General features: G+C 55.4%; 3 protein-coding genes across 9 annotated transcripts in view; 2 read left to right on the top strand and 1 right to left on the bottom strand.

The window, feature by feature from the left end:
• The first annotated feature begins 60 nt into the window (after positions 1-60).
• LOC122371382 (ribonucleases P/MRP protein subunit POP1-like) lies at positions 61-5,610 on the top strand. Of its 3 annotated transcripts, XM_043347663.1 has the most exons (8): positions 128-171; positions 437-494; positions 1,188-1,304; positions 1,629-1,747; positions 1,984-2,223; positions 2,742-3,717; positions 3,981-4,984; positions 5,242-5,610. In XM_043347663.1, exons 3-8 carry the CDS (start codon positions 1,196-1,198, stop codon positions 5,428-5,430), a joined length of 2,637 nt encoding a protein of 878 aa, XP_043203598.1. In that variant the 5' UTR covers positions 128-171; positions 437-494; positions 1,188-1,195; the 3' UTR covers positions 5,431-5,610. The 3 variants fall into 3 exon arrangements, with proteins under 3 accessions (XP_043203597.1, XP_043203598.1, XP_043203596.1); XM_043347662.1 differs by lacking the exon at positions 437-494 and having other exon boundaries at positions 61-171; XM_043347661.1 differs by lacking the exons at positions 128-171; positions 437-494 and adding an exon at positions 554-615.
• Positions 5,611-5,793: 183 nt separating this feature from the next.
• Positions 5,794-26,771, bottom strand: part of LOC122371381 (la-related protein 4-like) — an 85,815-nt gene continuing 64,837 nt past the window's right edge. For 4 of the 5 annotated variants that reach the window (XM_043347658.1, XM_043347659.1, XM_043347655.1 and 1 more), the window contains 11 exons: positions 25,640-25,745; positions 16,697-16,942; positions 15,500-15,636; positions 14,122-14,234; positions 13,397-13,540; positions 12,279-12,545; positions 11,231-11,409; positions 9,568-10,743; positions 9,122-9,233; positions 8,236-8,443; positions 5,794-7,944 (listed from right to left, as the gene is read on the bottom strand). In XM_043347658.1, coding sequence (XP_043203593.1) covers positions 7,661-7,944; positions 8,236-8,443; positions 9,122-9,233; positions 9,568-10,743; positions 11,231-11,409; positions 12,279-12,545; positions 13,397-13,540; positions 14,122-14,234; positions 15,500-15,636; positions 16,697-16,942; positions 25,640-25,745 — 2,972 coding nt within the window. In that variant the 3' untranslated portion in view covers positions 5,794-7,660. The remainder of the gene's footprint in view (positions 7,945-8,235; positions 8,444-9,121; positions 9,234-9,567; positions 10,744-11,230; positions 11,410-12,278; positions 12,546-13,396; positions 13,541-14,121; positions 14,235-15,499; positions 15,637-16,696; positions 16,943-25,639; positions 25,746-26,771) is intronic. The other variant, XM_043347657.1, reaches the window with a different exon arrangement.
• LOC122371380 lies at positions 20,317-24,683 on the top strand. Its single transcript, XM_043347654.1, has 2 exons — positions 20,317-24,344; positions 24,550-24,683. Exon 1 carries the CDS (start codon positions 20,398-20,400, stop codon positions 24,034-24,036), a length of 3,639 nt encoding a protein of 1,212 aa, XP_043203589.1. The 5' UTR covers positions 20,317-20,397; the 3' UTR covers positions 24,037-24,344; positions 24,550-24,683.

Raw genomic sequence — 26,771 nt, 5'->3', positions numbered from 1 at the left:
ATTTAAAGTTTTTAGAAGATTTTCCTTATGGTAGCGTACATTTGTGTGTCAAAATGGCGCAAAAGATCCAATTCTAATAAACAAATGCACGCCAAAAAAAAAAAAAACGCCCTGCATGCACGCCGGTCTGATGAGAACATGCTTCTGAACTTTTATTTTTCAAAAATAGAGGTACGATTTCAGTCTATAACCTATTCACTAAGGTGTGCAAAAATAGTGGGAAATTGGGCTACAGCCTTGAGTTACCTACTTTGACTTGATGTTGACCCTTGTTTCAGTTTTGATTAATTCAGATATACATTGAGGTAGCCAAACAAAGTTGAAGTAGGAATTTAAATAAAGCTATTTCAATTTTAATCATAAAATGCTGCCCGTGGACTCTTCACAGAATTTTTGTATTGACTCGCATCGCCGCTCTCATCCATGCTTTCTTAAGTTTGCAGGACAAGGAATCCAGAAACTTTGATCTTTGGTGACCCACCTAGTTGCACTTGGTGGGTCACCTGTCTCCAAGCAATATGCAATATGCATGGATCCATTACACTGATTAGTGATTATCCATTATGATCGAGCACCCATTCTTCCCATGGCCTCTGGTACTCCATGATCTAAGGGGTATGGTGCTAGAAGTTTCTTATCCATGATGCTTCATGATCCATCATGATGCTTCATGATCCATCATGATGCTTCATGATCCATCATGATGCTTCATGATCCATCATGATGCTTCATGATCCATGATGCTTCATGATCCATGATGCTTCATGATCCATGATGCTTCCTTATCCATGATGCTTCATGATCCATGCTGCTTCATGATCCATGATGCTTAATGATCCATGATGCTTCATGATCCATGATGCCTTAAGTTGTGATCTATGATGCTTCATGATCCATGATTATTTGTGATCCATGAGTTATCACCCATGATCAATGACACTTTGTGAGCCATGATCAGTCAGTGGCTGTGTCTCTTTAGTTTTACTTGTACCTACTGAACACTGGTGTCTTATGGCTCATAGTGATGCACTCACCATGAGAAGTCTGTACTCTGTACTGCCTGCACCTATCTGCTACTTTGTGTAGGTATTTGCTGTTGTCCTGAAAAAAAAAATGTAGCCATGGTCATTGAGAATGTGGTCAGCATAAACCCCTCAAAAATAATTCACTTGTTTTATATTCTACAGGTATCAAAATGGCTGAAGGTCCTGCCCCAGAGCCAGTGCTTACTGGCAAAAACATCAGCTTTCTGGAGCTCACTTCAGAAAGAGCAACTGAGATTCAGCGACTTACAGATGCTATTGGTAAGCAGCTTTCCTCAGACAATGGTGAATTTTTCTGTCCATCAGACATTTGCTTTGAAATATGAGCATAGCCTGGGGCTTAATTGCAAGCCTAAAACTTATATTTTCTGTGGTGATTTCAATTTCACAAACATATGGGGATCCTATTGGTGTTGTAGTAATGTGTTATGATAAGTCAACTAATCTGAATTTTTAGACAGCATCTAACCATGCTCACCTATTGCTTTCCACATTCTTCCTATACCTCAAGAGGCTATATTTACAGTCACTCCTTCACGGCTACTACACATTCGCCTGCTGATAAGTGTCGCGTATCTCGCGCAGATAACCCGAACCGAACCAAGATGGTGTACCAGCGTCTGCCGAGGCACATGCAGCGACGCGCCATGAGCCACGACCCCAAACGTCTGCCGGTCAGGGCGCGCCAGGCCTTCACCGAACAGGTGAGGCCCGGCTCGGTGACCTCCGCCGCGAGATTTCGGGTGTATTTCTCCGCGATTTGTGGCAGTTTTCCGCGCGATGTTGGATGGTTCGCCGCATTTATGTTTAATTGTTCATTTTTTTACTGTCGGGGATAAGTAGTGACCGTGCCTGTACTGTAAAAAAACTTCCTTAGATATGGATCTTGTGGATTAGTTTCAATATTAACACCGCCTTCCCCCCTCGTTCCAATTTGCAGCGCGACTTGACGCAGATGAAGGTCTCAAAGCGGCCCAGTCGGCGGCACCGGCGGCGCCCCAGCAACCTTCTGCTCGAGTACAACCGGCGGCAGCGCGAGCACCTCTGGCTGGAGACGCACATCTGGCACGCGCGCCGGTTCCACATGGTACACCGCTGGGGCTTCAAGCTGCCGGAGAGCGCTACTGATAAGGGATTCCGGGCGGCGTACCGCGCCACGGCGCACCACTGCCTGGTACAGGTGAGCGAAGGCTGGACGATGCTGTGGTGAATTGGTGAGCGTGTATGAGTATGTGGGTATGAGTATGAGTATGAGTGGGGAGGAATGAATTAACTGTGAGGTGATGCGTGGAGATTACGCGCAGATAGACTGTTCAGTAATAAGTATGAGTGAAATGCGGGAATGAAAGGATGAATGGATGGAACCAGATGAAGAAGCTAACGGATCAGTGAGCGAATAGCTAAATGATTGAACTTGTATCAATGAATGAGGAGAGATTGAATGAATGAATGAATGAATGAATGAATGAATGAATGAATGAATGAATGAATGTGCGAATGAATGAATGAATGAATGAATGACCGGAAAGGAATTGAATGAATGAATGAATGAATGCTCGAACGAATATTCTTATTGTTTGATCCTGATGGGAAATTATTGAAAGAATACATTTTTGATGCCACCAAGTGTTTCTCGACTGTCAGTTGCCGTAAATTTGCGGAACTATCGTTAACCTCCCTCTCTCCGCCGCCCCTCAGGACGTGTCCTACCTGTGTCAACTGGAGCTGTCCGGCCCTCAGTCGGCCCTGCTGTCAGCTCTAACCTCTCTATCGGCCGGAGGTGCCGGCTCGGCGCGCCTCCTCTCCGGCCGTCACCAGGGCCGGCTACTACTGCGCTCATCCGACCCTCCCCACCGACCGCTGGCGCCCGTCTCCATACTGTGGGGACCGGCGGACGGTGCGCCGCGCCGGGCCCTCTGGCTGTGGGTCCACCCGGCGGGCTATGACGCGGTGAGAGACGCGCTGGTGGCGGCTATTGGAGCCTCAGGAGAGCCGGAGGAGGTGGAAGTGGAACAGATGGGACCGGGAGAGGATGGTGGACATGAGGGAGGCGATGCTGCAGCGGCAGAGGAAGGCGATAAAGGAGACGGTGCTGGAGACAAAGGCGGCAAAGACGAAGTTGAAGGTGAAGAACCCATGGAGTGCGATGATGCTACGCCAGCCGGTGATGTAAAAACCCCGGCAGCCAAACCCACCTCAAGTGCAGCAGCGGTAGATACGGCCTACAAGAAGAAAAACGTCGACCAGATCAAGCTTGCTCCTCGACGCTTGCATATCCTTCGTCGATGGACTGCGAAGCCGAAGACCACCACCGGCAGAGCCGACATTCCTGCGGGCACAACTGACACCGACACTGCTGCAGACAATAAAGACACCACCACCACCACTAGTACCCCTGTACATCTGACCGAGCTGAAGGGCCGCATGGTTCGGTTCCGTCTCAGCGGGCCCGGCTCTCAGGCGGTCCTCCAGTCCTGTCTTCGTGTGGCCGCCGACCCACCGCCGGCCTGGGACACTGCCGAGCGGCTGGAGGCCCAGCGGCGGCTCTGGAAGGCTGTTGGAGAGGCCACCTCTCCGGGAGAGCTGCCCCCGGGGTGTGTGATGGGGCTGACGGTGGATGATCCCAGGAGGCACCTTCCGCAGCAGCGCACCAAGGCCATTCAGCGGCCCGAAGGTAGGATACAGGACAGGCAGGCTGTGTGGGATCCTTCCTGTTACGGGAGGCATGTTGCTTACATATCCCAAGCGTGTCAGCAATGACAGCTATGTCAGCTAGTCACTGTTGAGCCAGTTCAGTGGAGTTAATTGGTTGATTGGGTACGGATCGCTTTATCTGCGAACTAGGATGTGGTCTCGCGATTCGTTCGTTTGTCCATTCTCCATTCGTTTGTCTTTGAGGGGCCGGATCTTATTACTAAGTGTCGTCTCCGTTTGCAGAGCTGTCGGACGAGCCCGTGGCGGAGCTGCCGGCGGGCTCCGAGCTCTCTCCTCTCTGGGACGAGTCGGTCCGACACCAGGTCACCACCACCAAACTCTCCGACAACCTTCTGAACCGAGCGCGCGGCCACCTGCTGGTACCGGGCGCCACAGCCGAGTCACTACGCCTACCGCCCGTGCCGGTCATTCTCCTGCAGAATCACCGCTGCCCCGGCTGGGACCTTCTGCTGCCGCCAGGCTGGGGTATGGCCTTCTGGGTAGCCCTGCAGTACTCAGGTGCTCGAGCCGGCGGGCTCCGGGAGACAGAGCGGATGGCGCTAGAGACTGGTGAGCTGCGCTTCCCGGCAGAGTACCCCGACTCGGCTGCAGGGAGAGAGTGGGAGAGAGAGGACAGACAGAGGAGGAGAGAGGAGTACTTCAAGAGACCGCCGGCCAAGAGGCCCAACTTTGTGAAGCTGGGTGTGCCGGATCCGTTCAGTTGCTGGTGGAGTCGCCTGGTGACGCGGCTGTGCCCGGTTGAGGGTGGGACAGCGGCCGCGGACTCTGACACTCCTATGGTCTGTCGGGACCCGGCCACGCTGCGGCTGCTCTCCGCCGCTCTGACGGCTGGCTCCGGCCGTCCGGCTGCCCTCCCGGCCGGCAGCGGTCGTCTCCTAGTCGCCGTCCGGGCCCGAGCCACCGGCCGCGGCGTGCCCCGTTCCGGCGCTCTGCTCTGCCTCCCCTCACCTGAAGACAACCCGTCAGCGGGCGCGGCGGCCGGCGCTGTGAGGCCGCTTACCGAACCGCCGGCGGAGGACCCCGCGGAGGAACGCCGCGATAAACTGCGGACCGCCTGGCTGAAGAAGCAGGTTACAGAGAAGAGGAAACGCCACCGGTGCCGACGGCGCCAGCAGGCGGACCAGGCGCGCCAGGCGGCGGCGCGCCTGGCGGAGCAGCGGCAGGGACAGAGGACAGAGATGGAGCGGCTCAGCCTGCCGCCGGCAGACCTGCAGCCGCACAAACAGGTGGGCACTGGGCACTGTGCAGGGGCGGCGGGCGGCGGCTGGGTTCACGGGCGTGGGACGATCTGAAGGAATTGGGAAAGCCAGTTGGGCATTCTGAGAGATTCAGTCGTCGCTAATTGGCGGTAAGACAGCACCGTGTTCAGGTTGATGGGTAGTGTGTGAGGTTTGTCCTAAGCAGAACTTTATCTTAATGGCATTGACCGTTGATCTCATTCGCGTGTATCCCCTAATCTGACCACTCCCCTTTTCGTCCCCAGCTGATCGGTCACGTGACCTCTGGCGACTTCTGTCTGTCGGAGGCGGTCGGCCGGGGCACGGGGTTCGTCGTGTTGGAGGGTCTGCTGCGACTCCTTGACATCGGCGGCGGGCCGCGGCTGCTCTTCAGAAACATCGACACAGACACGTACCGCTGGTGTACTCTGACGCTGATCACAGAGCCGTGCTGACGAGGGCGACGTCAGTGATGAGTCAGTGATGTGGGTGATGTTGCTATTGAGTGGTGACGGCATCAGTCAGAAGTGCTGGGACTTGTGGTGGCGCAGATATGGATGTTTCGCTCAGATTCCGAGGCATAAAATTTTCGACAAATGTATTTGATTGAAATAAAAAGAAACATACCTTTTTGACGAGATTGATTTTAGCGCTGATGTAAGACTTACGAGAATTGGTGGCAGTTATAGGCGTGGAAAAAAGCGGCGGGCCATAGACCTCTAGGAAGCATTGGTAGCAGACGAAACGTGGTCGATATTATCAGGAGCCAGCCTTTCGCACGGCTAAAGCCCAACGGTAAATACCCAACAAACAGCATCGGCATTTTCTCCAGATTCATACATTATCAAGAAACGCAACAGAATCATCACACTCAGCCAATAATTTCTCTCGTACAATCACACCAATCATGCCAGCCGGCCGGCCGGTCCGCCGCGCCTATCAAAACGCCCGATTATGCACAATATTGTAGGCAAGTTTATTTCAAACTTAATTTCAACAGAACCTAATACCCCAAAGCTGTATACACTGGCAGGTACACATCCCGACATAAAATCTAGTGGGAGGGGCGCACGTTCTCGACAGTCACTACCGTACCACGGAGACTACCACTGAAAGGCACGGAAAGTTCAATCATAGCCGAGCAGCGTACGACATCAACGACAATCGATTTTGCATGAAGGGATGGGTGGCCGGGCGGGCGGGCGGGCGCGGGTCGGGCGTCGGCCGGCTCCGCTGGGAAGCGGCTCCCGGCTCCCAGGCCGGCTCCGTGCCGCCACACCTCCCCGGCCGGCCGGCTCGTCATTACACAGGCTATGTACAGGGTACCGGCCGGCCGGCGGACGGGCGGGCGGCGCCGGACGGCGGCCGGTCACCTGACGAACCGACGGCCACCCCTCCAGAGCCGGGCCGGTGTAAGTGGGGCAGGGTAGGCTGCGCTCGAAACCAAGTTCACTTATATACATATAAAAATTAACACAACTAGTAAAACAAAATCATACAATATCATACCATACTCCTCTCCTGAGCAACTGCATGTGCGAGGAATCCAAACCAAACTAGGATTTATGAAAATCACTCCCGATTACAAAATTAGCATGTGTAGACCCCGGGCGGCAGTATACGCTTCATCAGTCGACGGCTTAAAACGGGGGGCGCGGTGGCAGCGGCCGGCCGGGCGGCGGCAGCAGCCGGCGGACAGCCCACGAGCCGCCGCCAGCTCCGCGCCACGCGCCCTACTCCGCGCCACGGGCGGTCGCAGCCGCGGCCGAGATCGAGTCCGGCCAACAGAGCACGTGAAACGACACACGTGCGCGAGCACGAGGAGACCGGGGGAGGGGGAACGCGCGACCGGAGGGGCGACAGAGGGGCGGGGCGGGGCGGGGCAGAGTACAGCGACGAAGAGACAGAGGCGGGGACAGGCAGACAGCGGAGCGACACAACCCAGTCAGATGGCAAAATCCTCAACAACTCACAGCCCGTCTATGTACAACTCAATCCACACTGACGGCTGCTGGCGGCGGCCGCGCCGCGCGGCAGTCCCCATCGGCCGCGCACGGCACTCGTCAAAAATAAGCCACCAGCTCTGTCACTCGCTCACTCGCTCACCGGCTATCTCACTCTCTCACACAATCGGCGGCCGGTATAAATAGGCGCGCCCGGCGGGCGGTGGCGACGCGGGCCGAGTCACCCGGTGGCGCGGTCCGTCGGCCGGCGCGTCCAGCGCTGAGCAGTTCGGCCGCCAGTTTTTGATTCGTTTGGCACACGCACACGCTGGTGGGCGGCGGACGGGGAGCGGCGGTGGCGCCAGCGCCTCCCGCACAACCATCGGCGACTAGTGGGAGCCGGCCGCCGAGCCGCCCCGTGTCACTCTCTCCCTGCCGGCCGGCGCTCGCTCGCTCGCACAGGCGCACGCTCGCAACAGTAGATATCCCTAAGTGAGGCACTTGTCGTCTGGACGCCGGCGGCGTGCCGGGCTCACCGGCGTCCCGTCTCTCTCTGGCTCTCGCGCGCTCCTGCTCCTCGTCTTCCTGCAGCGCGGACGGCCGCCACCGACTCCTGACCCGACGGCCGGCCGGCCCACTCACCGAGCACGCGCGTGTCGCATCATCACAGGCGCCAGCCGCCTCCCAATTGAGAAACGTCGATTGCACAATGGATCACTAGTCTGCGGACTGGTTAGATATATCACTTGGGCGAGCGGGGCCGCTCGGGCTTCCTGAAGGGCGGCCGCTCTATTCGCTCGTCGGCCGGCCGGCGGCGCTCGTCGCGCACCTCCCTGTAGTCTGCGCGCGGCGGCTCGCGGCCGTCCCGCGCCAACTCCCGAGTGTCCCGCAGCTCCCGGCCGTCGCGCGGCTCGGCGGCGCGCGCCTCCCGCGCGGCAGGCGGCTCGCGGTAGTCGCGCGGCTCCCGGCGTACCATCCGCTCCGGCTTATCCATCAGCGGCCGTCGCTTGTCGTCTCCGGGCTTTCCTGGAAAACGGGTGCAGAGACTCGGGTTAGTTCACAGACACGGGGCAGAATAGCAGATAATAACGAGTACGAATAGCAGAAAGTGGTAACAGGGCCAGCCATCATAAAGGCTCCATAGCTGAACACCAAGGCTGGATCTGTGCGAGAAAAAGAGAAGCTCATGCACCCAAAACCCAAAGCATATGCATCAGACAACGGAGAGTATGGTGCCTGGAATATTAAATGCTAAATACGACCCTACAATCCGTGGCTCGGATGGCTAATTACGTCTAATTACAGCGTGTCACTCACTCGCGCTGTTGGAGCGTTGCACGGCGTGCGAGGGCTGCGACTGCGCCTGGCCGGCCGCCGCCGCCGGCTTGGCAGCAGCGGCGGCCGCCTTCTTCTCTTCCTCCCGCTCCTTGACGTCGCGCTCTTTGACCTCCTGGGCCAGCTTTTCGTTCTTTTCGCGGCCCCGCTGTGCCATCTGTGCGTAGCTAACGGTGGCAGCCGGCGCCAGCTGGAGACGCCGAGAGGGGGCGGCGGTTAGTAACGGAACACCCTGGCAACACACCTCCAGCCGTGAGCACCGGCAGTATCACCGAATGAAATAATAATCCCTCACTACCGACCAGCGAACACAACACCCTCACTAATGAACCGCGAACAGACAAGCATTCTGTAAGAACAGCTGCACGATAATCCACAGGTCAGGTAGGCAAAACCGGTGTGTTCGGTGAGTGCAGCTTTGGGTACGGATAAAGCAACATAGCAGCGAGAACACGAAAATATGACGGGGATTAGCCGTCACAGCTGGCTGACGAAGCTCTCACGGAGCTTTGCCCACAAGTTACGGTTCATCTCGTGACACAACAAAAAGCCCAAACCTGGCTCGGACTAGGCGGTGCTAGACTAACAACAATCAACAATCCTTTGCTATTCGTGGAAGCAGTTTATCAGTCATAAACTCCGTATCAGTATTCCTTGAGTCGGCGGCGTCTGACGAGGGGATATCGATAACACTTTCATGATTTATATCCATGGTCCCGTACTTTGTCCCCAGCGACCGGAGGCGGAGACTCGGCCAATCCCGCCCAAATCCCATCACCACCCTCAGCTGGTTATGTAGTTTCAGAATATGCCCCTTTAGCCCTCTAATTGACCAGTTGAGTCTGTCCCGTTCTCCCAGTCGTCTTACCGATCCGTCGGCGGCCTCAGAGGTCGTCTCGACGTCTGTCCGCTCCGACGGCGCACCAGACTCCTCCGGCGTCGACTCGGGCCGCTCCTCCGTCCTCTTCGGCTTGGCCGCACTGGGACGGCCAGAGGTCAGGTCAAACGCGGGGGCACGGGACCGCAGCGGCCAGCACGCGCCCTGGTCACAACAGGAATTAGGCTGAGTATACAGGAACAAAATAATCGGTCTAGTTGGCAAACACAAAATAATGGTAACCTACCTGCGACAGTTACTTCAATCGAAGACATCATGAACAATTAACTCACTAAAATCAAAAGCAGCTAAACGCTCTAACTTATGACAAGCCCGAAGACAACTGGACTCTCCAGCGAAGCCGAAGACAGCAGTGGGGAATCAAGCTATCCCCACGTCGAAGCACATGAATGTCGTCCCTGCACCACCTTACTCACCTGTTTGGTGCGCCGGCTCCCTGGGTGGCGGGCGGTTTCCGCGCGGCGGCCGGCTGAGGAGAGGGCGGCTGTTTCCGGACGGCCGCCGCCGCCGTCGGCGCCGGCTGGGGCGAGGCGGGCGCCCGACGTCCCGCCGCCGCCGGCTGCGGAGAGCTGGCCATCTTTCTGACGACGCTCGGCTGCGGAGACTCGGGGCACGGCCGCGCCGACGGCGGCGTCGGCGGTTTTCGCTCGTGCACCCCGCCGTTGACCATGGGCGTCTCGGCGGCCGGCGCTGAGGAGGGGGCGGTGGTAGCGGCGGCCGGCGCCGCCTTGTCGCGGCTCTCGGCGGCCGGCTCGGGCAGCGCCGGGGAGTCGGGTCTCGATGGCTGTTTGCCGCCTGCCGTTGAGGATTTGGCAGGCGCTGGCGCTGCCCGAGCGGTGCCTTTCACCACGTCGGCCAGCCGCGACTCGAGTCCAGCGGCGGCCGGCGGTGGTGGCGGCACGCGCGGCGCCTCACCCTCCTCCTCGGGCGGCGAGGAGGCGTCGCCGGGCGGCGCGCCCGGCAGCGGCGGGAACATGGAGCCGCCCAGGTCAAACTCGGGCCCCACCGGCTTCACGAGCGGCCGCGGCTCGGCCGGCGGCGCGCCGCTCGCCGGCCGCTCTTTGGCCGCCGAGTGTGAGCCGCCCTGACCGGAGCCGGCCTTGTTGGGGCCGGAGGTGTGCGCTCGCGGCTCGTCCTCCCGCCGCCGCGGCCGCCGCGAGTTGTACGGTCGGGACGGCCTCTGTTCGCGCCCCTCCGACTGACTGTGATGCCGCCCGGAGCCGTACGAGCCGGACTCGTCCCGTTTGCCGTCTCCGGCGCCGGCCGAGCCGCCGCCCGACCCCGAGCCGCTGACCAGCTGACTAGAGGAGGAGCCGGCCAGCTGGTAGGCCGAGACGGAGGCCGGGCCGGAGCCGCCGTGGCCTCCCTCCGACCGGCCGTAGTCGTTGCTGTAGCTGCGCGAGTGCGAGCCGCGTGAGCCGCGGCCGTTCGGGTAGCTGTGGCTGCCGCTGCCGCCGCCGCCGCCCGGCGGTAAGCTCTGCATATGTGCCGGTTGATATGTACTGTGACCTTGAGTATTGTAGGCGCCCTGCAGGCCCATACCGCCCCGGTTGTGGTCCGCCGAGCTGCCTGACTGGCTCCGCTTCGCGTTCCTGGCGACCCAGAACAGAGGCATGTTAGTGTCTGCGGCGAAAAATTACAAACATGTTTTCCTCCACGAGCATAACTTACCTCGCCACCGCAAGTTTAATTAAAGCCACATACTCCGTACGAGGCTGCGTCACATCGCGTGATTAAGTGCCGGCTCAGCGGTGCTGCAACACTTCATCTATAATCCAGATACGCTTGCATGCGACACGGGGGCGGTAACAACTTACACGCATCGCGCACTTTATGGTACGGCTAATATGGAGCATATCAGCACTGGCAGCCCCTAATAAACTGTCAAACACTCTGGGGACTACATCTATTACAAAAAAAAAAACGATTTAACAGCTCGATTCACTTAGCACGCCACCTACAAGCTCAGACTTCGTACCTAGATGGACTAGGACCCGTTCACCTCAGCCTGAACCCTACCTCACTGCATGCGTACCGACCCAGCGCGCGTTTTCCGTCACCCCGCGCTCTCATTCTAACCTGTTGCGTCCGCCGCCGCCGCCGCTGCCGCCGTAGCGCCCATTGGACGAGTTGGGCTTGAAGGTGGCGTTCGGCGCCAGGCCGTTGAAGGCGAACACGGGTGCCGAGCTGATCTCGAACAGGCCCGTGCCGGTGGCGCCGTAGAACGACAGGTTGGGGAAGTAGGGCTGCGGCAACTGCTGTGGGGGAGGCACGCCCGGAGGAGACGGGCATAGCGTCAGAGCGGGCGTCGCGAAAATACAGGGACGGGTCACAACGTCACTCAGGGAGCACAAGGACAGATTCGGGTATAGACGGCGTTACGGGGGGCGTCACAGCCAGGCATGGCGTCACTGGGGACTGACAGCGTTACAAGGTGTGTTACGACTCCCGGACCGACAAGGGAGACGGCCACAGATGGGGTTAGACGGGGTAATACCAGTGTTCACTGGAGCAACCAGGATGTGGTATCAGAAACAACTGTTTGGTTTGTGTATTCGTTCATGGCGTCGACTGTTATTGACAACGCATGACAAATGTGCACGAACGTGTAGGGATAATAGGAGGTATGACACGGGAAAATACTCCAACGTCCGGAAAGATTGGGAACAAGGAGAAATATGCCGGCCAGCGGGACTGACAGCGAGCCTGAGGAGACCGCTTTCCGGCTCGGACCTGTCGCCGTCACATTGCAGCGTTCGATGACGTATTCTAACCACCAACCGATCAACAAACACGAACAAAACACAAACCAGAAGACAGCCAGACCGCAGGATCCGGGCAGACTATTCGTAATGAATCACGACAGAAAAGAAAGTCCTGATACCAGATAGCGTATTCGCATCGATCTCCCGAGTCCCGCCACGTCCCCACAAGCTCCCTAAGTCTCCACAAGCCAACTTATCACGTAAGTGTGTCCCACTTTCCCCATCAAGCCCCTTTGACCGGCCTCCCCTTCCATTCAGGTTCCCACTGATTCCTGTTCCGACCATATCCCCTCTTAGAGCCAGGTTATATCCTTCCCCATCCCTCTAAGAAGTTTCTACCCTTCTCCACCCCTCTCACTCACGTAGAAGGCGCTGAACTGGCTCTGCTGCGGCTGCGGCGGGGTGTAGGCGGCCGCCGTGGCCGCCGGCGGCGCAGACGTCGGCGTGGCCACCGGGTACTGGTAGCGGCCCGGCGGCACGGCACCGTTCACCTGGTAGGGCGCCGCCGGCGGCTCACCGCCGCCCGCAGTCGCCACGAACCCGTTCTTGGCGCCGCCCGAGCCGGGCGGCGCGTTGTACATCCGGTTAATGATGGGCTGCGCCTTGATACGAGCCATGATTGGTTTACCCTGCGGGTCAGACAATAGCGCAGGATTAGAGGCGAGACGCGATCAGTTAAAGACATTGACTGGGATAGGCTAGTGATCAGACAGGACAAAAATAAGCATGATCTCAATGAGTTGGAGTCTGGAGTCAATGAGTAAGAAAGTATTGAACAGACGCGCAATACGGATGTAGCGAAATTCGCTCGGCAACAGCCGGCGCATGCTATTGATTACTCCCACGCCGGTGCTCAATGCGACTGTGATACCGATCCTGTCTCAGCACAGTGCTCGCCTCCCGGACACGAACGTCCGCCCGGTAACCCGAGCCCAGTGTCCGAACTGCTCATGGGACGGCGGCGCGGCGTCAGCGGCCCGCAGCGGGGTCAGGTAACACACCAAGGCGGACCGGCCGGCGGGGTCCGTCCGGTACACAGTTAGTGAGGCTGAGATCAGACCACACTGCCCAAACCAGTCTAATTGAGCCGAGACTATATAGAAAGGTGTTCGGTTCGGTTGATCAGCTATCCATAATATTATGGTCGGTCCTTTTATCAGCTACGCGTTACTACCGTAAATTTAGACGCCGACCAACCGCATTCACGTTTAGGGAGATCCAAAGCCGACCAATCCCAGACACCCAGGATACCCCTTTCCCCACCAGGATTTAGCCACGCCATCAACAAACAAATAATGATCAAAAATTCCCCGTCTACACATCCGTTTGCGCATCCGTGAGTCAGAGAGTCCAAGGTCAGTCCATTAGTCCATGTGTCTGCGGCGCAGACAATCGCCGCGGCAGTGAAGCCCTGCCGAGCCCCAGTCGGGACAGTGGTCTAGCCAGGCGGGTTTAGAGGACACGTCGCGATTTCACTTACCTGAAAGCACCGAACCTCCTCTCGGAGGTATCTGTAGGCCATCTGCGCGTCTTCGTCCGACTCGAAGTTGACGTACCACGAGTTGTTGAGCCGCGCGTTCTGCACGTTTACCACTTTGGGACAGTTGGGACTCTCGAAAATGGCCTGCGAACAGAAAAGGGGGTCAGTCAGGCTATCAGAAAGCTGGGCATAATGGATGTGTGGTCAGGTATCAGCGATATTGGGTCTCGGGGTTATATTTGGAAACCACTGACCGGAGACTCAAATAGGCGTTAGTCTCTGAGCTGCTAACTGCGTCAGTCGAAGGAACGAGACGAGTTTTCTGAACACTTGTCAAAGCAAAACACAATACCTGTTCGCACCAAAAAGCGCAACACACTGACTACTTGACAGAACCACTAAGCGGCCACATCTACCAAAGCGCAGCTCGAATCTCAAGTTGGCCGTGAGCCACTACTTATATTCAGACAAAATGTCTGAGTGACCACACCAACTACGCTACTTTAACGCTAAGCAGACTGACCGATCCCCTTTGTGGAAAACCATTCATCTTCCAATATCACAAAACACTCGCCGACAGTAATTACAAACCAAACATCTCCATAGCAACTAACTTAACACCGTCTTCAAGGACTGGCAGACAGCTTAGCCGTGCCGCCCGAGACCTTTATCCGAGCGTGTCGGTTTAATCGATGTCACTCTGCTGCCTCTGTGTGATCACTGACCTTGACCTCTTCCATGGGCGTGGCGTCGGGCACCTCTCGCAGTATCACCGTGCACCGTTTGTGGTTGGGCCGCACCCGGGTACCCGTCGCATCCACCTGAACATTGGGCGAGTCTGCGAATAGAGCGGAGAGGTGATGGTTAAGCCACGCCGTGACACATCAGTAAATTGCACACGTACTAACACACAAACAGACTGAGACAGGCAAAAGCGTACTGACATAAATCGCTCCATGTTTGCTTCTCGATGTTTAGAGGTGTGTCGACAACAGAGGCCTCTTGCACCAAACTACCTAGCTAGGTAAAATCGAAAAACCGGTTTCAGAATAAGCTAATCTAACGGTGGTAATTTTTTTTTTTTGTTTATTGGGGCTTAAGTGTTTGCAATAGCCCAATATATAACCCTACATATGCTTGCTAAATTTTGCACGCACATTGTTACATTTGAGACTTGGACTGGGTATATGATGCAAAGTAATCCAAGTATTGGTGCAAGAGGATTTTGGTGCAAGAGGCCTCAGGCTGGGCATAGAATATGTCGACAGACAGACAATTGCCACACTGACAGACATATCTGGAAAAAAAAACACGTCAAGTTCACACTACACTTGAAGACCCAGACCCAGTGTACCAGCTCGACATTTCATTGCCAATTGATGACATATACGTCTCAGCACACCGGCCGTCATCGGAGGGATCGCCACGACAGCGAACGGCAGCCGATGCGGGGCCGTCGCTGGCACCTAAATAAACAGCCGTCTACCAGACACGTTCCTACCCGTACCGCTACACGTCAGTCATACCGGACCGGTACAAATGTCCATCCGTCTGTCGCTACGGTAACTCGGAATAGTAGGGAACATTCGAGAGCAACTTGGCGGTTGAGCGAGAGCAAACAGAATTGACGTTCAAACATAACTGACTGGCACCGCCTCGAATCTACTGTAAATTTAATGTTGAACAACGCCGCCGTCAATGTCGTAGAGCAAACTGTCAGGCAGTCGACGGTTGACAGATATTAGTCCTAACCACCGGGCGATGTCGGTAGCCGGGGCAGCGCCGACAAACTAGCTTCCCCGGAGCCAGTGTCGGCTAACCAGCTGCCGCAAACCGGCTCATGGAGGATCCGGCCGCACCGTCAGACAAGCGGCATCGATCGCCGCGTCCGGGGTCGGGGCGGCGCCGGCCGCCGGCCGACCTTGCCGTCGCCGTGATTCACCCTCCGGATGGAGGGAGCGAGCGCTGAGCACAACGGACAAGTCACACCAGGTGACGCAAAACGCCCAGTCAATGCTAAACTAACCCGTCCACGGCCACGAAACCCCTTGATCATCCCCTTCATTCCTAAGAGTGTGCAACGAGCATCGAGAGAACGCTTACCTTGTAGCACCTGCGTGATGAGCTCAATATTGTTGGTCAGCTTCTTGACCTGGTTAAAGTTGGCCACAGTCGAAATAGGAACATACTGATCGGGGTCCATTTGAGACATCAGGTAAGTATCATTGGCCAGGTTCTCCCTGAAAACAGACGGAGTGACAAAACAGTCAGTTTGAGTCCGGCGCCACAGCCTCAGGGTTGTGATTCTCACTCGCAGCCCACGTGGCGCGGCACCCCCTCCCTCCCCCTCTCCGAACGCGGAAGCAGACAGGGTCGATGGCGACAAGGGCAGGGGTTCCTGTCTCCCCCCTCCCCCAGTCAGCTGACCCAGACAGGACGGCTGCCCGGAGGGGGGGGGGGCAGCGGAGGCGAAAGGAGAACCAAAGTCCTGGATTTAAAACAAGAGGCGGATCAACATGATGCAACAATTCGGTTCGGGAGGCTGCTCATTATAAAAGCAATACAAAACAAAGACGAAACAAACATATTGATTCCGGCACTTGCTAGGCTTTTATTTCTGCCGTAAATAAACTTACAGGAAAGTGGTCGGATTGTAAGATTTGCCAAAATAACGTTTAAGGTTTCGACAATACCAAATATGAATTAGTTTGGCACTAGGGTACCGGGGACTTCGTTACTTAATAATTTTCTGTTGATAAAAATAATTAAGGAATACAATGATCATGTACCGTATTATAGTACTTCTCGAATTTCATTCGGTGCCCATTTCACCAGCCCAAGGAGCTACGGCAAAAACACGTAACGATCACAAATCTAACAAAACCACTGCTGTCGAGCAGCCGCTCAGCCCACGTGGCCGCTCCCGCCCACGCGCTCCGGGTTCGGCGGCACCAAACCGCTCCTCTCCAGCACCACTCATCATCGGTGCCCCCTCTCCCACCCGTCCCCCCCCCCAATCGGCCCGGTCCGGCTCCCAGCCGCCATTCACCATGAAACACGGCCGCCAATCATGGCTAGCCGGGCGGGCGCCGCTCGAAATAGACGCCGCTGCGACAAACGCGTCGCGCCATCAGCGGTGCACCGCCCACACGGCGCTGTCGTACAGCCGGCGCCGAGCGGCCTATCTGCGCGCCACAGACGACCACCGCCGCCCGCGCCCCGCCGGCTAGGAGGATGGACGATCAGACCACCGAGCCACCACCGGGGCGGGCGGCGGAGACGGCCGCAGTGAGAGCTCACCTGGAGAAGTAGTACTCGAGCTGGTGCTGCAGGCGCTGTTTGAGCTGGTCCAGCGGTATGCTCCCGTCCATCTGCGGCGTCGGGTAGAAGACGGGCCCGGTCTGCTGGAGGAGTGGCGCCGGCGCCGCGGCCGGGGCGGCCGCCGGCGGCGGGCCGGCCAGCAGCGCCGCCGCCTCGCCGGCCATCTGCGGAGCGGCGTCGGCCGCCGGCGTCCCGGCACCCGTCGTCACTCCCAGGCCACTGTCCCTGCGCGGTCAGGGGTCAGGGGTCAGCTGATATAGGTATCGGCAGAAAAGGAACACGGGGAATAACCGGGTGATGTGGCACACAGGAGGGAACTTCTGCTAGGACTGCTGGCCACTTTTCTAAGAATGAGACATGCAAGAGCTTTCCCTGCTCGCAAACGAATTTTATCTCTCAAGTGGAGGAATGCGGACTAGCTAGACTGTAGATAAAAACGACCACCGGGTGTAAGCGCGAAGATGTATTTCTGTCCTTTATTCCTTTTATTTACCGGCCGCAACCTCCAGCGTGGGCTCTCCTCATGTATGTTTTGAGACGTTTAGTTTTTGCCCCGCCGAGCCTGTGTAGAAGGCGGCCGGCCTGTGTCTGCAGTGGTAAAAGCGATATAATTCGGTAAGATGTTTATTTTTAGGTTATTTAGGCTGGTTTAGTTCAATTTAATTTGTTATTCTGTTTCTCGGTACTTTTATTGTGTTTTGTCGCTTTCGTTTACCTAGTTTGAATGATCTAAATCGTTTTGGCACGGCGCCAGGCGAGGAGGCGAATAGTAAGTCCTCAAGTGCTATATGGGACTTGACGGTGTGATTTTTCGTTTTAGGAACCGTGTGTTGTGTCAACCCGGCATAATACATGAGTACCGAGATATCGCCTCTAAGAGGGGCCCGGCGAGTGAGACACCTGCTACGAGCCCACTTTGAGGCAACAAGCGAACTGCTGCAAAACGCACAGGCGGTCACAGTTCCGAATTCGCCTGAAGGACGTCACAGACGCTGGAAACCACAAGTGCAGTCTCCAGATCTGCAACTGGCGTATCTACTGCTTCACCTCCTCCTGATGAGGGGATCTTCAGCCTGCACTTCCGCAGCCTGGCTGTCACCTGCTGCACAGCAACCTGCGTGAGACCTGACCAGTACTTGGCATTACGCCAACTGCATCTGAACTGTGGTGAGCAGAGACAGCTGTTTCATATATGCTGCTAAGGACTTGTCTTTACTGCTTGCTACCAAATTGCAGCTGGTGATTTAACTTTGTGATGATGTGCCTTCAGATATGTTGCTGTGCATAGCCTCGTTCGTCGTCAACTGGAGATAGTGAATGTGCTGCCTGATGTTAAATGTTGAGACGGTTGTTATATCTGTAGAATTGGCTGTTGAATGAGTGGAACATGCCCATGCTGTAGAAAGTGTGATTTTGTAGGGCATCCGTAACCAGCTTGACGGGTTTGACTTCTGTAGAAGGTGACATTTCAGTTGTCAAATGTTGAAACTTGAAAGCCCCTGATAATTCTGCCTGGAGTCCTTTGCCAGATATTCCTGAATCCTCAGCCTGGAAGGCCATCAATAAGTTCATTGAGGGGTTGAGAGGATCATTACTCTTCAGAAGATCTGAGGTTTCTGTCTTAAGTTATCATGGACTTGTCGAGCCTAACAGTTCCATTGTTGAAGGCACAGCTGCTAGCAAGAAATGTTGACATCAGAGGAACTAAAGCAGTTCTTGTAGAACGATTGAGAGAAGTTCTTCATGGTGAAGGTGTTGATGAGGCATTCTTTGTTGCTCAGCTGTTTGGCAACCCTACAGGTGGAATGGAACAGGCAGATGAGTCTACAGAAGATCCGTCAGCCATTGTGAGGCAGCACGTCAGCGCTCCAGTGCCCAGCCAGCCAGAGGTGAAGAGTCCAGGTGGTCCGGGCTACCTTGCCCCGGTGAATCCTGAAGATGCTGATCGAAGACTGAAGATGCTGATCGAAGACCAAGAGGACGGAAGAGGACGAAAGCAAGGGGACGGAGGTCAGCCAACTGATGATGTGAAGCCAGGTGACAGTGTGTCTCAAGTGGGTGCGTCCCTAGCATCCAGGCACTCAGGATCGTCAGGGACACTGGCGTCTCTGAGGGCTCAGCAGGCTGCCAAGCAAGCTGCTCTGAAGGTTAAAATGAAGTACTTGAGAGAGAAACAAGCACTGGAACTCAAAGAACAAGAGCTCAAGATGAAGAAAGAGGAACTCGAGCTGCAGCAAGCCCTGGCGGAGTCAGAGGCTATTGAAACAGCACTGACGGCAAGCAGCCCAAACTCTGCTGTCTCTGGAGGTGTTGACCAACATGCAAATGACTTTGGTCAGAACCCAGTCACTGTGAAGCAGGTCTCTCGCCCCCAGGTATCAGCTCCGGAAGTTGGAGGAGTAGATGGTGAGGACCCTCACTCTGCTTTGATGAGGAAGCTGTTGACATCAAGCATCCTTCCTAAACCTGAGATTCCGGTATTTTCAGGAGACCCGACCAGGTTTCATCAGTTTCTCAGGGCCTTTGACGGACGTATTGACAGCGTTGTGACAGATGAAGGCGACAAGCTTTGCTACCTGGAGCAGTTCACTTCAGGAGTACCACGTGATATTGTCAGAGGGTGCATGTTTATGTCATCAGGTGGATACCAGGAGGCGAGGAGATTGTTGCTGAAGAGATATGGCAATCCTCAAAAAATGACTGAATCTTTTATCGAAAGGTTGATGACCTGGCCTCAGGTAAGAAATGATGACGTGACGGCTCTGGATCGCCTGGCAGTGGAGCTGCGGACCTGCAGCAATGCAGTTGGAAGCCTGGGTGGAGCCGATGAACTCAACCATCCCAAAACCCTACGGAGACTTCTCGAGAAGTTGCCATTCTCGATTCAAGAGGGATGGAGACGAGAAGTGGACAGGATCGCAGAAAGGAATGAAAGACAAGCTTCATTCACAGACCTGGTGAACTTCGTTGAGGTAGAGGCACGGATAGCGTCAAACTCCTCTTTTGGTCGTCAGCTGTTTTCGAACTTCTCGAAGAAGACGTCAGACCCTAGAAGCTCAAGCCCTAGAGGTCAAGTAAAGAAGTGCAACCGTATCGAGGCTGATCAACAGCGGGCCTGCCTCTTCTGTGGAGAAGAGCATCACGTGGAGGCCTGCAAGAATCTAAGGATGAAATGTCGCACAGAAAGGGAGACCTTCGTAAAGAACAACGGCCTCTGTTTTGGATGTCTCAACAAAGGACATGTGTCAAAGTTCTGTAACAGAAGGAGGACATGCGCGATCTGTAAGAAAAGACACCCAACATCTTTGCACTATGAACAGCAGCCTCAGCAACCAAGTGAAGGAGAACGGATGCAGAGTCCTCAAGAACAAACAAGAGTGAAGAGCCTGGGGGTTGATCTGCTGAAAACAGGTGATGGGTTGAAGTCGAGGACGCCAGCCGTCATGATGTCCATCTTGCCAGTCAGGGTGTGGTCTTCGGATGGTGGTAAGGAAGTTGAGACCTACGCTTTCTTGGATGGAGGCAGCTCAGCTACATTCTGTTCAAGGTCTCTTCTGGATGAGCTGGGAGTTGTTGGGGAAGACACGAAGATCTCTATGACCACAGCTTCAGTCGAGAATCAGGAGCTGGACAGTCGTGTAGTACGAGGGTTGAAGGTTGCCAGCTTGGACGGCGACAACATGATTCCACTCCCTCCTACTTACACTCTCAGTGCCATCCCTGTGAAGCATGAGGATATGGCCTCAAGTGAAGATGTTGATCAGTGTGCCCAATTGAGGGGGATCGAGTTGCCCCGCATCGATGCAGAGATTGGACTCCTGATAGGAAATGATTGCCCAGAAGCTCTCCAGCCTGTAGAGATCAGAAGAAGTCAGAACGGTGGTCCGTACGCTATTCGAACAGACTTGGGTTGGGTGGTGCAGGGCCCGAGGCACAACTCTCTGCTGGATGGAAGAAGAGTGAAGGTAAACCGCGTGCAAGTTGACAAGATGAAGCTTGATGAGATGCTGGTCAACATGTACGACAAAGAATTTCCAGAGAAGATCAGCGCCACCGAGAAGGGGCCCTCAGAGGAGGATCGTCGCTGGATGGAGAAGGTGACTCGGAGTTGTAAACGACAGGCAAATGGACACTTCCAAATAGCGTTGCCATTCCGAGATACTGACCCTGCGATGCCAAACAACAAGACATGCGCTCAAAGAAGACTCGTGGGCCTCAAGAAGAAATTGGAGAAAGATGTGAAGTTCTCTCAAGACTACCGCAAATTCATGGAGGACATGTTCAGGAAGGGACATGCCGAGAAGGTTCCCACGGAGAGCCTGACAAGAAATGATGGAAAGGTGTGGTACATACCTCATCATGGGGTTTACCACCCGTTCAAAAAGGAGAAGATCCGAGTAGTCTTCGATTGTGCGGCAAGGTTTCGGGACGTTTCCCTGAACAGTGTTCTCATGCAGGGGCCAGATCTAGCGAACTCGTTGACAGATGTTTTGGTGCAGTTCAGAGAGGGTCCTTGCGCGTTTGTCGCCGACGTGGAAGCTATGTTTTATCAGGTAGCTGTTCCTGAAGAGGACCGAGACGTCATGAGGTTCTTGTGGTGGCCAGGTGGCGATTTCTCCAGAGATCCGGAGGAATTCCGGATGACCGTGCACTGCTTCGGGGCAAGCTCATCTCCAAGCTGTGCCAACTTCGCTTTGAGAAAGTGTGCTGATGACAAGGAAGACTGTGATCCCGAAGTGAGCAAGGCTGTGAAACAGAAGTTCTATGTAGATGATTGCCTTGTGTCAGTTGAAACGCCAGAAGAAGCTGTGAAGATGGCGAAGGAGTTGAAAGATGTGTGTGATCTGGGCGGTTTCCGACTAACGAAGTTTGTCAGCAACAGCCGTGAGCTGCTCGAGTCGGTTCCAAAGGAAGAACGTGGGAGATGTGTCACTGAACTGAACCTGAGTATCGACGCGCTTCCAGTGGAGAAGGTCTTGGGTGTGTGCTGGACGTTGAAGGACGATGCACTCAGCGTAAGGGTGACGACAAGAAGTTCGCCGGCTACCAGAAGAGGCATTCTCTCGATGATCGCAGCCATGTATGACCCCCTGGGAATCGTGTCGCCAGCCGTTCTTCGAGGACGCCTGATCATGCAGGACTTGATGAGGCTGCAGTTGGATTGGGATTCGTCCATTCCTTTGCAGCAGAAAACACAGTGGGAAGCATGGGTGGCGAATCTTCCTGGACTGGCAAAGGTGACGCTTCCGAGATGCTACCGACCAGTTGGCTTTGGCGACGTCGTATCGGCTCAGTTGCACAACTTCTCGGACGCCAGCCAACAGGCTTACGCCTGTGTCACGTACCTGCGCCTCACGAACTCTGCCGGCAAGGTTCACTGTGCGTTCGTTTTTGGAAAGGCACGCGTGGCTCCATTGAAGGCGATGACCATTCCGCGGTTGGAGCTCGCTGCAGCCACGATGGCTGTCAGGATAAGCACGATGCTGGAGAAGGCTCTTGAGATGTCTATCCACGGAGTCTACTATTGGACAGATAGTACCACCGTGCTGCGGTACATCCGAAACGACCGGGCCAGGTATCACACCTTCGTTACAAACCGCCTCGCAGTGATCCGTGATGGATCAGCAACCTGCCAGTGGAGACACGTCGGCTCCAAGCAGAACCCAGCCGACGATGCAACCAGAGGAGTGCAGACCGAGCGCTGGCTGCGCGGCCCAGAGTTCCTGTGTGAAGAGGAGGCGCGGTGGCCTCAGATGCCGGCAGCCATGGTCACTGAAGAAGACGACCCAGAAGTGAGGAAAGAAGTCAAGGTCGCCACAGCTGTCATCGAGGAAGAGACTCCGACCTGGAGGCTGATTAGGCACTACTCAACCTGGTACCGGCTAAAAAGAGCAGTTGTGTGGATCAGACGCGTGGCGCAGATCTTCAAGGCGCGGAAGTCAGGGAAAGAGGGAGCATCTTTCAGCGGACGCATCACGGTGGAAGAGCTCGATCAAGCAGAGAGGGCAATCGTTGGCGTCGTGCAGGCGTCGGCGTTTCCAGAAGAGCTGAGTTCTCTGAAGAGAGGTGGCTTGGTCAAGCGATCCAGTCCTCTGTTCCGGCTCAATCCCCAGATTCAAGATGGCATCATTTGTGTCGGAGGCAGATTGGGCGCTGCGCCTGTCCACGCGCGTGCACGTCATCCGTTCCTGCTGCCGGGTAAGGGCCACGTAACGGACTTGGTGATCCGAGCCTTTCACGCGCTGGCCGGTCATTCCGGCCGTGAACACGTGCTGGCTGCCCTCCGCAGCAGGTACTGGATCATCAAGGCCAACTCAGCAGTCCGAGCGGTGTTGTCAAGATGTACCAGCTGCAGAAGAAGACAGGCACCGGTCGTGAGTCAAGTGATGTCAGACTTGCCGCCTGAAAGAGTCACACCGGATGAGCCTCCTTTCACCAAGGTTGGATGTGATTACTTTGGCCCGTTCTTTGTGAAGAGTGGTAGAAGGCAGAGCAAGAGATACGGTGTACTTTTTACCTGCTTGACCACTCGTGGGGTTCACATAGAAGTGGCAAACAGTCTTGATACAAGCTCGTTCATCAATGCACTACGGCGCTTTCAAGCCAGGCGGGGTCAAGTTCAATACATCCGTTCCGACAATGGAACAAACTTTGTAGGGGCGGAACATGAACTGCGCGAAGCTGTGTCCAACCTGAACAGTGAAGAGGTGCACAACTTCTTACTTCAGAAGGGCATCACTTGGATCTTCAATGCGCCAGGAGCATCGAGCCACGGAGGCGTCTGGGAACGTCAAGTTCGAACCATCAGGAAGGTTCTGGAAGCCTTGCTTCAGGAGCAGACAATGGACGATGAAGCAGTTCACACACTCATGTGTGAAGTCGAAAACGTCATCAACAGCCGTCCGCTCACCCCCGTTTCCAGTGACCCTGCAGACCTGGAACCGATTACGCCAAATCACCTGTTGTTGCTCCGGGGCGGCGCTGTTCCACCCGGCATCTTTGTGAGGTCAGACAGCTTCTCCAAGCGACGATGGCGCCAGGTTCAATACCTCGCAGACATCTTTTGGAGAAGATGGGTGTCGGAGTATCTGCCGCTGTTGCAGCACAGACAGAAGTGGATGAAAACTGAAAGAAACCTCTCAGTAGGGGATCTCGTCTTGGTTGTTGACTTATCTCTTCCGCGACTTCAATGGCCTTTAGGACGTGTGGCTGAGGTGTTCCCAGATGCTAGCGGCCATGTGAGGACTGCTATTGTCAAGACGGCACGCTCAGTTCTCAAGCGACCAATCAACAAGCTGGTGCTCGTGCAAGAGGAGTAGCGGGTTTCTGTTTGAATCAGGTGGAGGTTGGATAGCTTACCTTGTATTGGTTGTAGTTCAGCTGGTGGCGGCTTGCCAGCCTTCATCAGGTCGGAGAGAGCCTAGAGTTTGGTTGAACCTTGATCGGTTCAAGGAGGAGGGTGTAAGCGCGAAGATGTATTTCTGTCCTTTATTCCTTTTATTTACCGGCCGCAACCTCCAGCGTGGGCTCTCCTCATGTATGTTTTGAGACGTTTAGTTTTTGCCCCGCCGAGCCTGTGTAGAAGGCGGCCGGCCTGTGTCTGCAGTGGTAAAAGCGATATAATTCGGTAAGATGTTTATTTTTAGGTTATTTAGGCTGGTTTAGTTCAATTTAATTTGTTATTCTGTTTCTCGGTACTTTTATTGTGTTTTGTCGCTTTCGTTTACCTAGTTTGAATGATCTAAATCGTTTTGGCACGGCGCCAGGCGAGGAGGCGAATAGTAAGTCCTCAAGTGCTATATGGGACTTGACGGTGTGATTTTTCGTTTTAGGAACCGTGTGTTGTGTCAACCCGGCATAATACATGAGTACCGAGATATCGCCTCTAAGAGGGGCCCGGCGAGTGAGACACCTGCTACGAGCCCACTTTGAGGCAACAAGCGAACTGCTGCAAAACGCACAGGCGGTCACACCGGGTGACAGCTGCTGAGGTCATAAGCTACACGAATCGCGAGGCAATCATTACGCAACCAGCAGCAAACGATCATCAACGTAACAAGATAAGACGACTAAAGTAACTTGTGACTTGTGTAACGTGCACTTAACAACTTGCAAGCGATAAGAAGTGCAGCCATTCGTAGAGGCTGCAAGTATCAGTAGTCGGTAACCGAAGCCAGCGTTATCGCACTACTAGCGGGAGGGGAATACCCACTCGACAGTCACCCTGTCATCCGCCCCACCCGCCGGCCGGAGCCACCCTACCATTAGACTGTCCCTCCCCCTCAGATGAGAATCCAACCCGGCCCAGCACTATCGGTAGGCACTGATCGTCACCAATGATTATTATTCGAGTTCGCCGCGGGCGCATGTCGCTGCAGCCGCCATGGCAACTATTTCCGCCGCCAGCCCCTCCCCTCGGAGCAGCGCAATTAGGCCAGATGTCCGCCCCAGAGTGGCGCCCGCGGCTAAGGATAGCCATCCGCCCCCAGTGACGTCACTGTATGACGTCACCGGGGGTGGGCAGTTGCCGCTAACGATGCCACAATGGAGCGCCGCCGGCCGGTCCAATGCACGCCGGCGCCGCGGGCGATATTTCGCCGTCACTGGCTGGGATTTATGGAGCGGTCCGCGGGGGTCGGCGGGCGAACAGCGGCAGTGGACGGGTCCCATGGTGAAATATCCGGTCACAGGTCAGCCTCGGCTGACCGCAGCGGGCGCTCCCTCCCTTAGTATACCCCAGCCATTAGTGTCAAAATCAAAGCCGCCGTAACCTGCACACTGCACAGCCCTCCCCTTCCACCTCTACCTTCACAGACGGATATGCGGCTCATTGCAGCCGTAACCAGCGCAGCCACCTCCCTCCCCTCCACCTTCACAGAGACACCTGCATTCCATGCCGCTCGACACGAGTCGTCTACTCACACCGACTGTGGGCTACCCTGGCTCAACAGCCCGTTGCCGTTCATCGGAGCTGTCACTGCGTACTCTCCGCCCGCCTTCTCCAGACCATTCACGTACAAAGAGGAGCCTGCAACAGACAGCGGGGGGAGGGGGAGGGTCAGTCTCGGACGCTGTCAGGAGCGGCGGGGATGACACTGTCACGGCTTAGCGCCCTTCCCCTCCCCTCTCGGCGAGTCCCGGCGCGACTCGGCTCGGCTTCAGACTAGCCGAGACCAGTCGGCGCCAGAGGCGATCAAACCGAGGCCAGGAGCGGGGGATCACACTCACAGAGACAGACGGAGGCCATGACTCAGCTGGTGCCGGTCGGACGGTGACAAAAACTCGGAACGGGCCGGTCACCCCCCCCCCCTCCCCGCCGCCGCTAACCAGGGCACTGAGGTTACTAATGCGACGCGATGCGAGGAATGTCACCGAAACAAGAAATGGTTGCCTGCGGCGCAGTAGCAGAGATGCTGAAAATATGTGCCCAGAGATACAATGTCTGTTGGATGTCAATGCACTTGCACATGTTTCGGGTCGTAATGAATGGGCTCACTTGATCATATCATAATGAAAGGCTTGTGGAAAGCTGCCAGCTGTCGAGAGTAGCCATGCATGAGGAAACCGAATTTTCTAATTGCAAACGGACATCAGTAATAAGCATGTCATCTGAAAGAATTAACCAAGGGAAAATGATGCCATGGGAAAACGTCTCAACGGTACCATGCCGTCAGTATTTGATTCACGAAACATGCTACAGCTACTGTCAACAAGTCCATAAATTTAGTCAACGATTCTATAATGAATCGAACCGGAACACCAGTCCAGTTGAAGTCAAAATGATGGAGAAAATACAATTTATCTCATCATTCGAGCCTTCGGTATGCATATGAAAATGATAAGATAAAGTGCAGGTGAGCGAATCTGTGCGATGGAAAAACGTCATTAGCGACCCACTTAGCCCGGTTGAATGACACTTTTCATAGCCCAACATTCCAGCAACTGCTTTATCTAATTATCTATCGACAGGCGTTCTCCAGCATCCGAGCAGATGCTGCAACATATCTTCTCAAGCATGAATGTTATCAAACTACTTTTGATAACATTTAAGTTT

This window comes from Amphibalanus amphitrite, unplaced genomic scaffold, assembly GCF_019059575.1.
Source record: "Amphibalanus amphitrite isolate SeventyFive unplaced genomic scaffold, NRLGWU_Aamphi_draft 001238F_arrow, whole genome shotgun sequence".
In the NCBI taxonomy this organism is placed as follows: Eukaryota; Metazoa; Arthropoda; class Thecostraca; order Balanomorpha; family Balanidae; genus Amphibalanus; species Amphibalanus amphitrite.
This window is presented reverse-complemented; position numbering and strand designations above follow the sequence as displayed.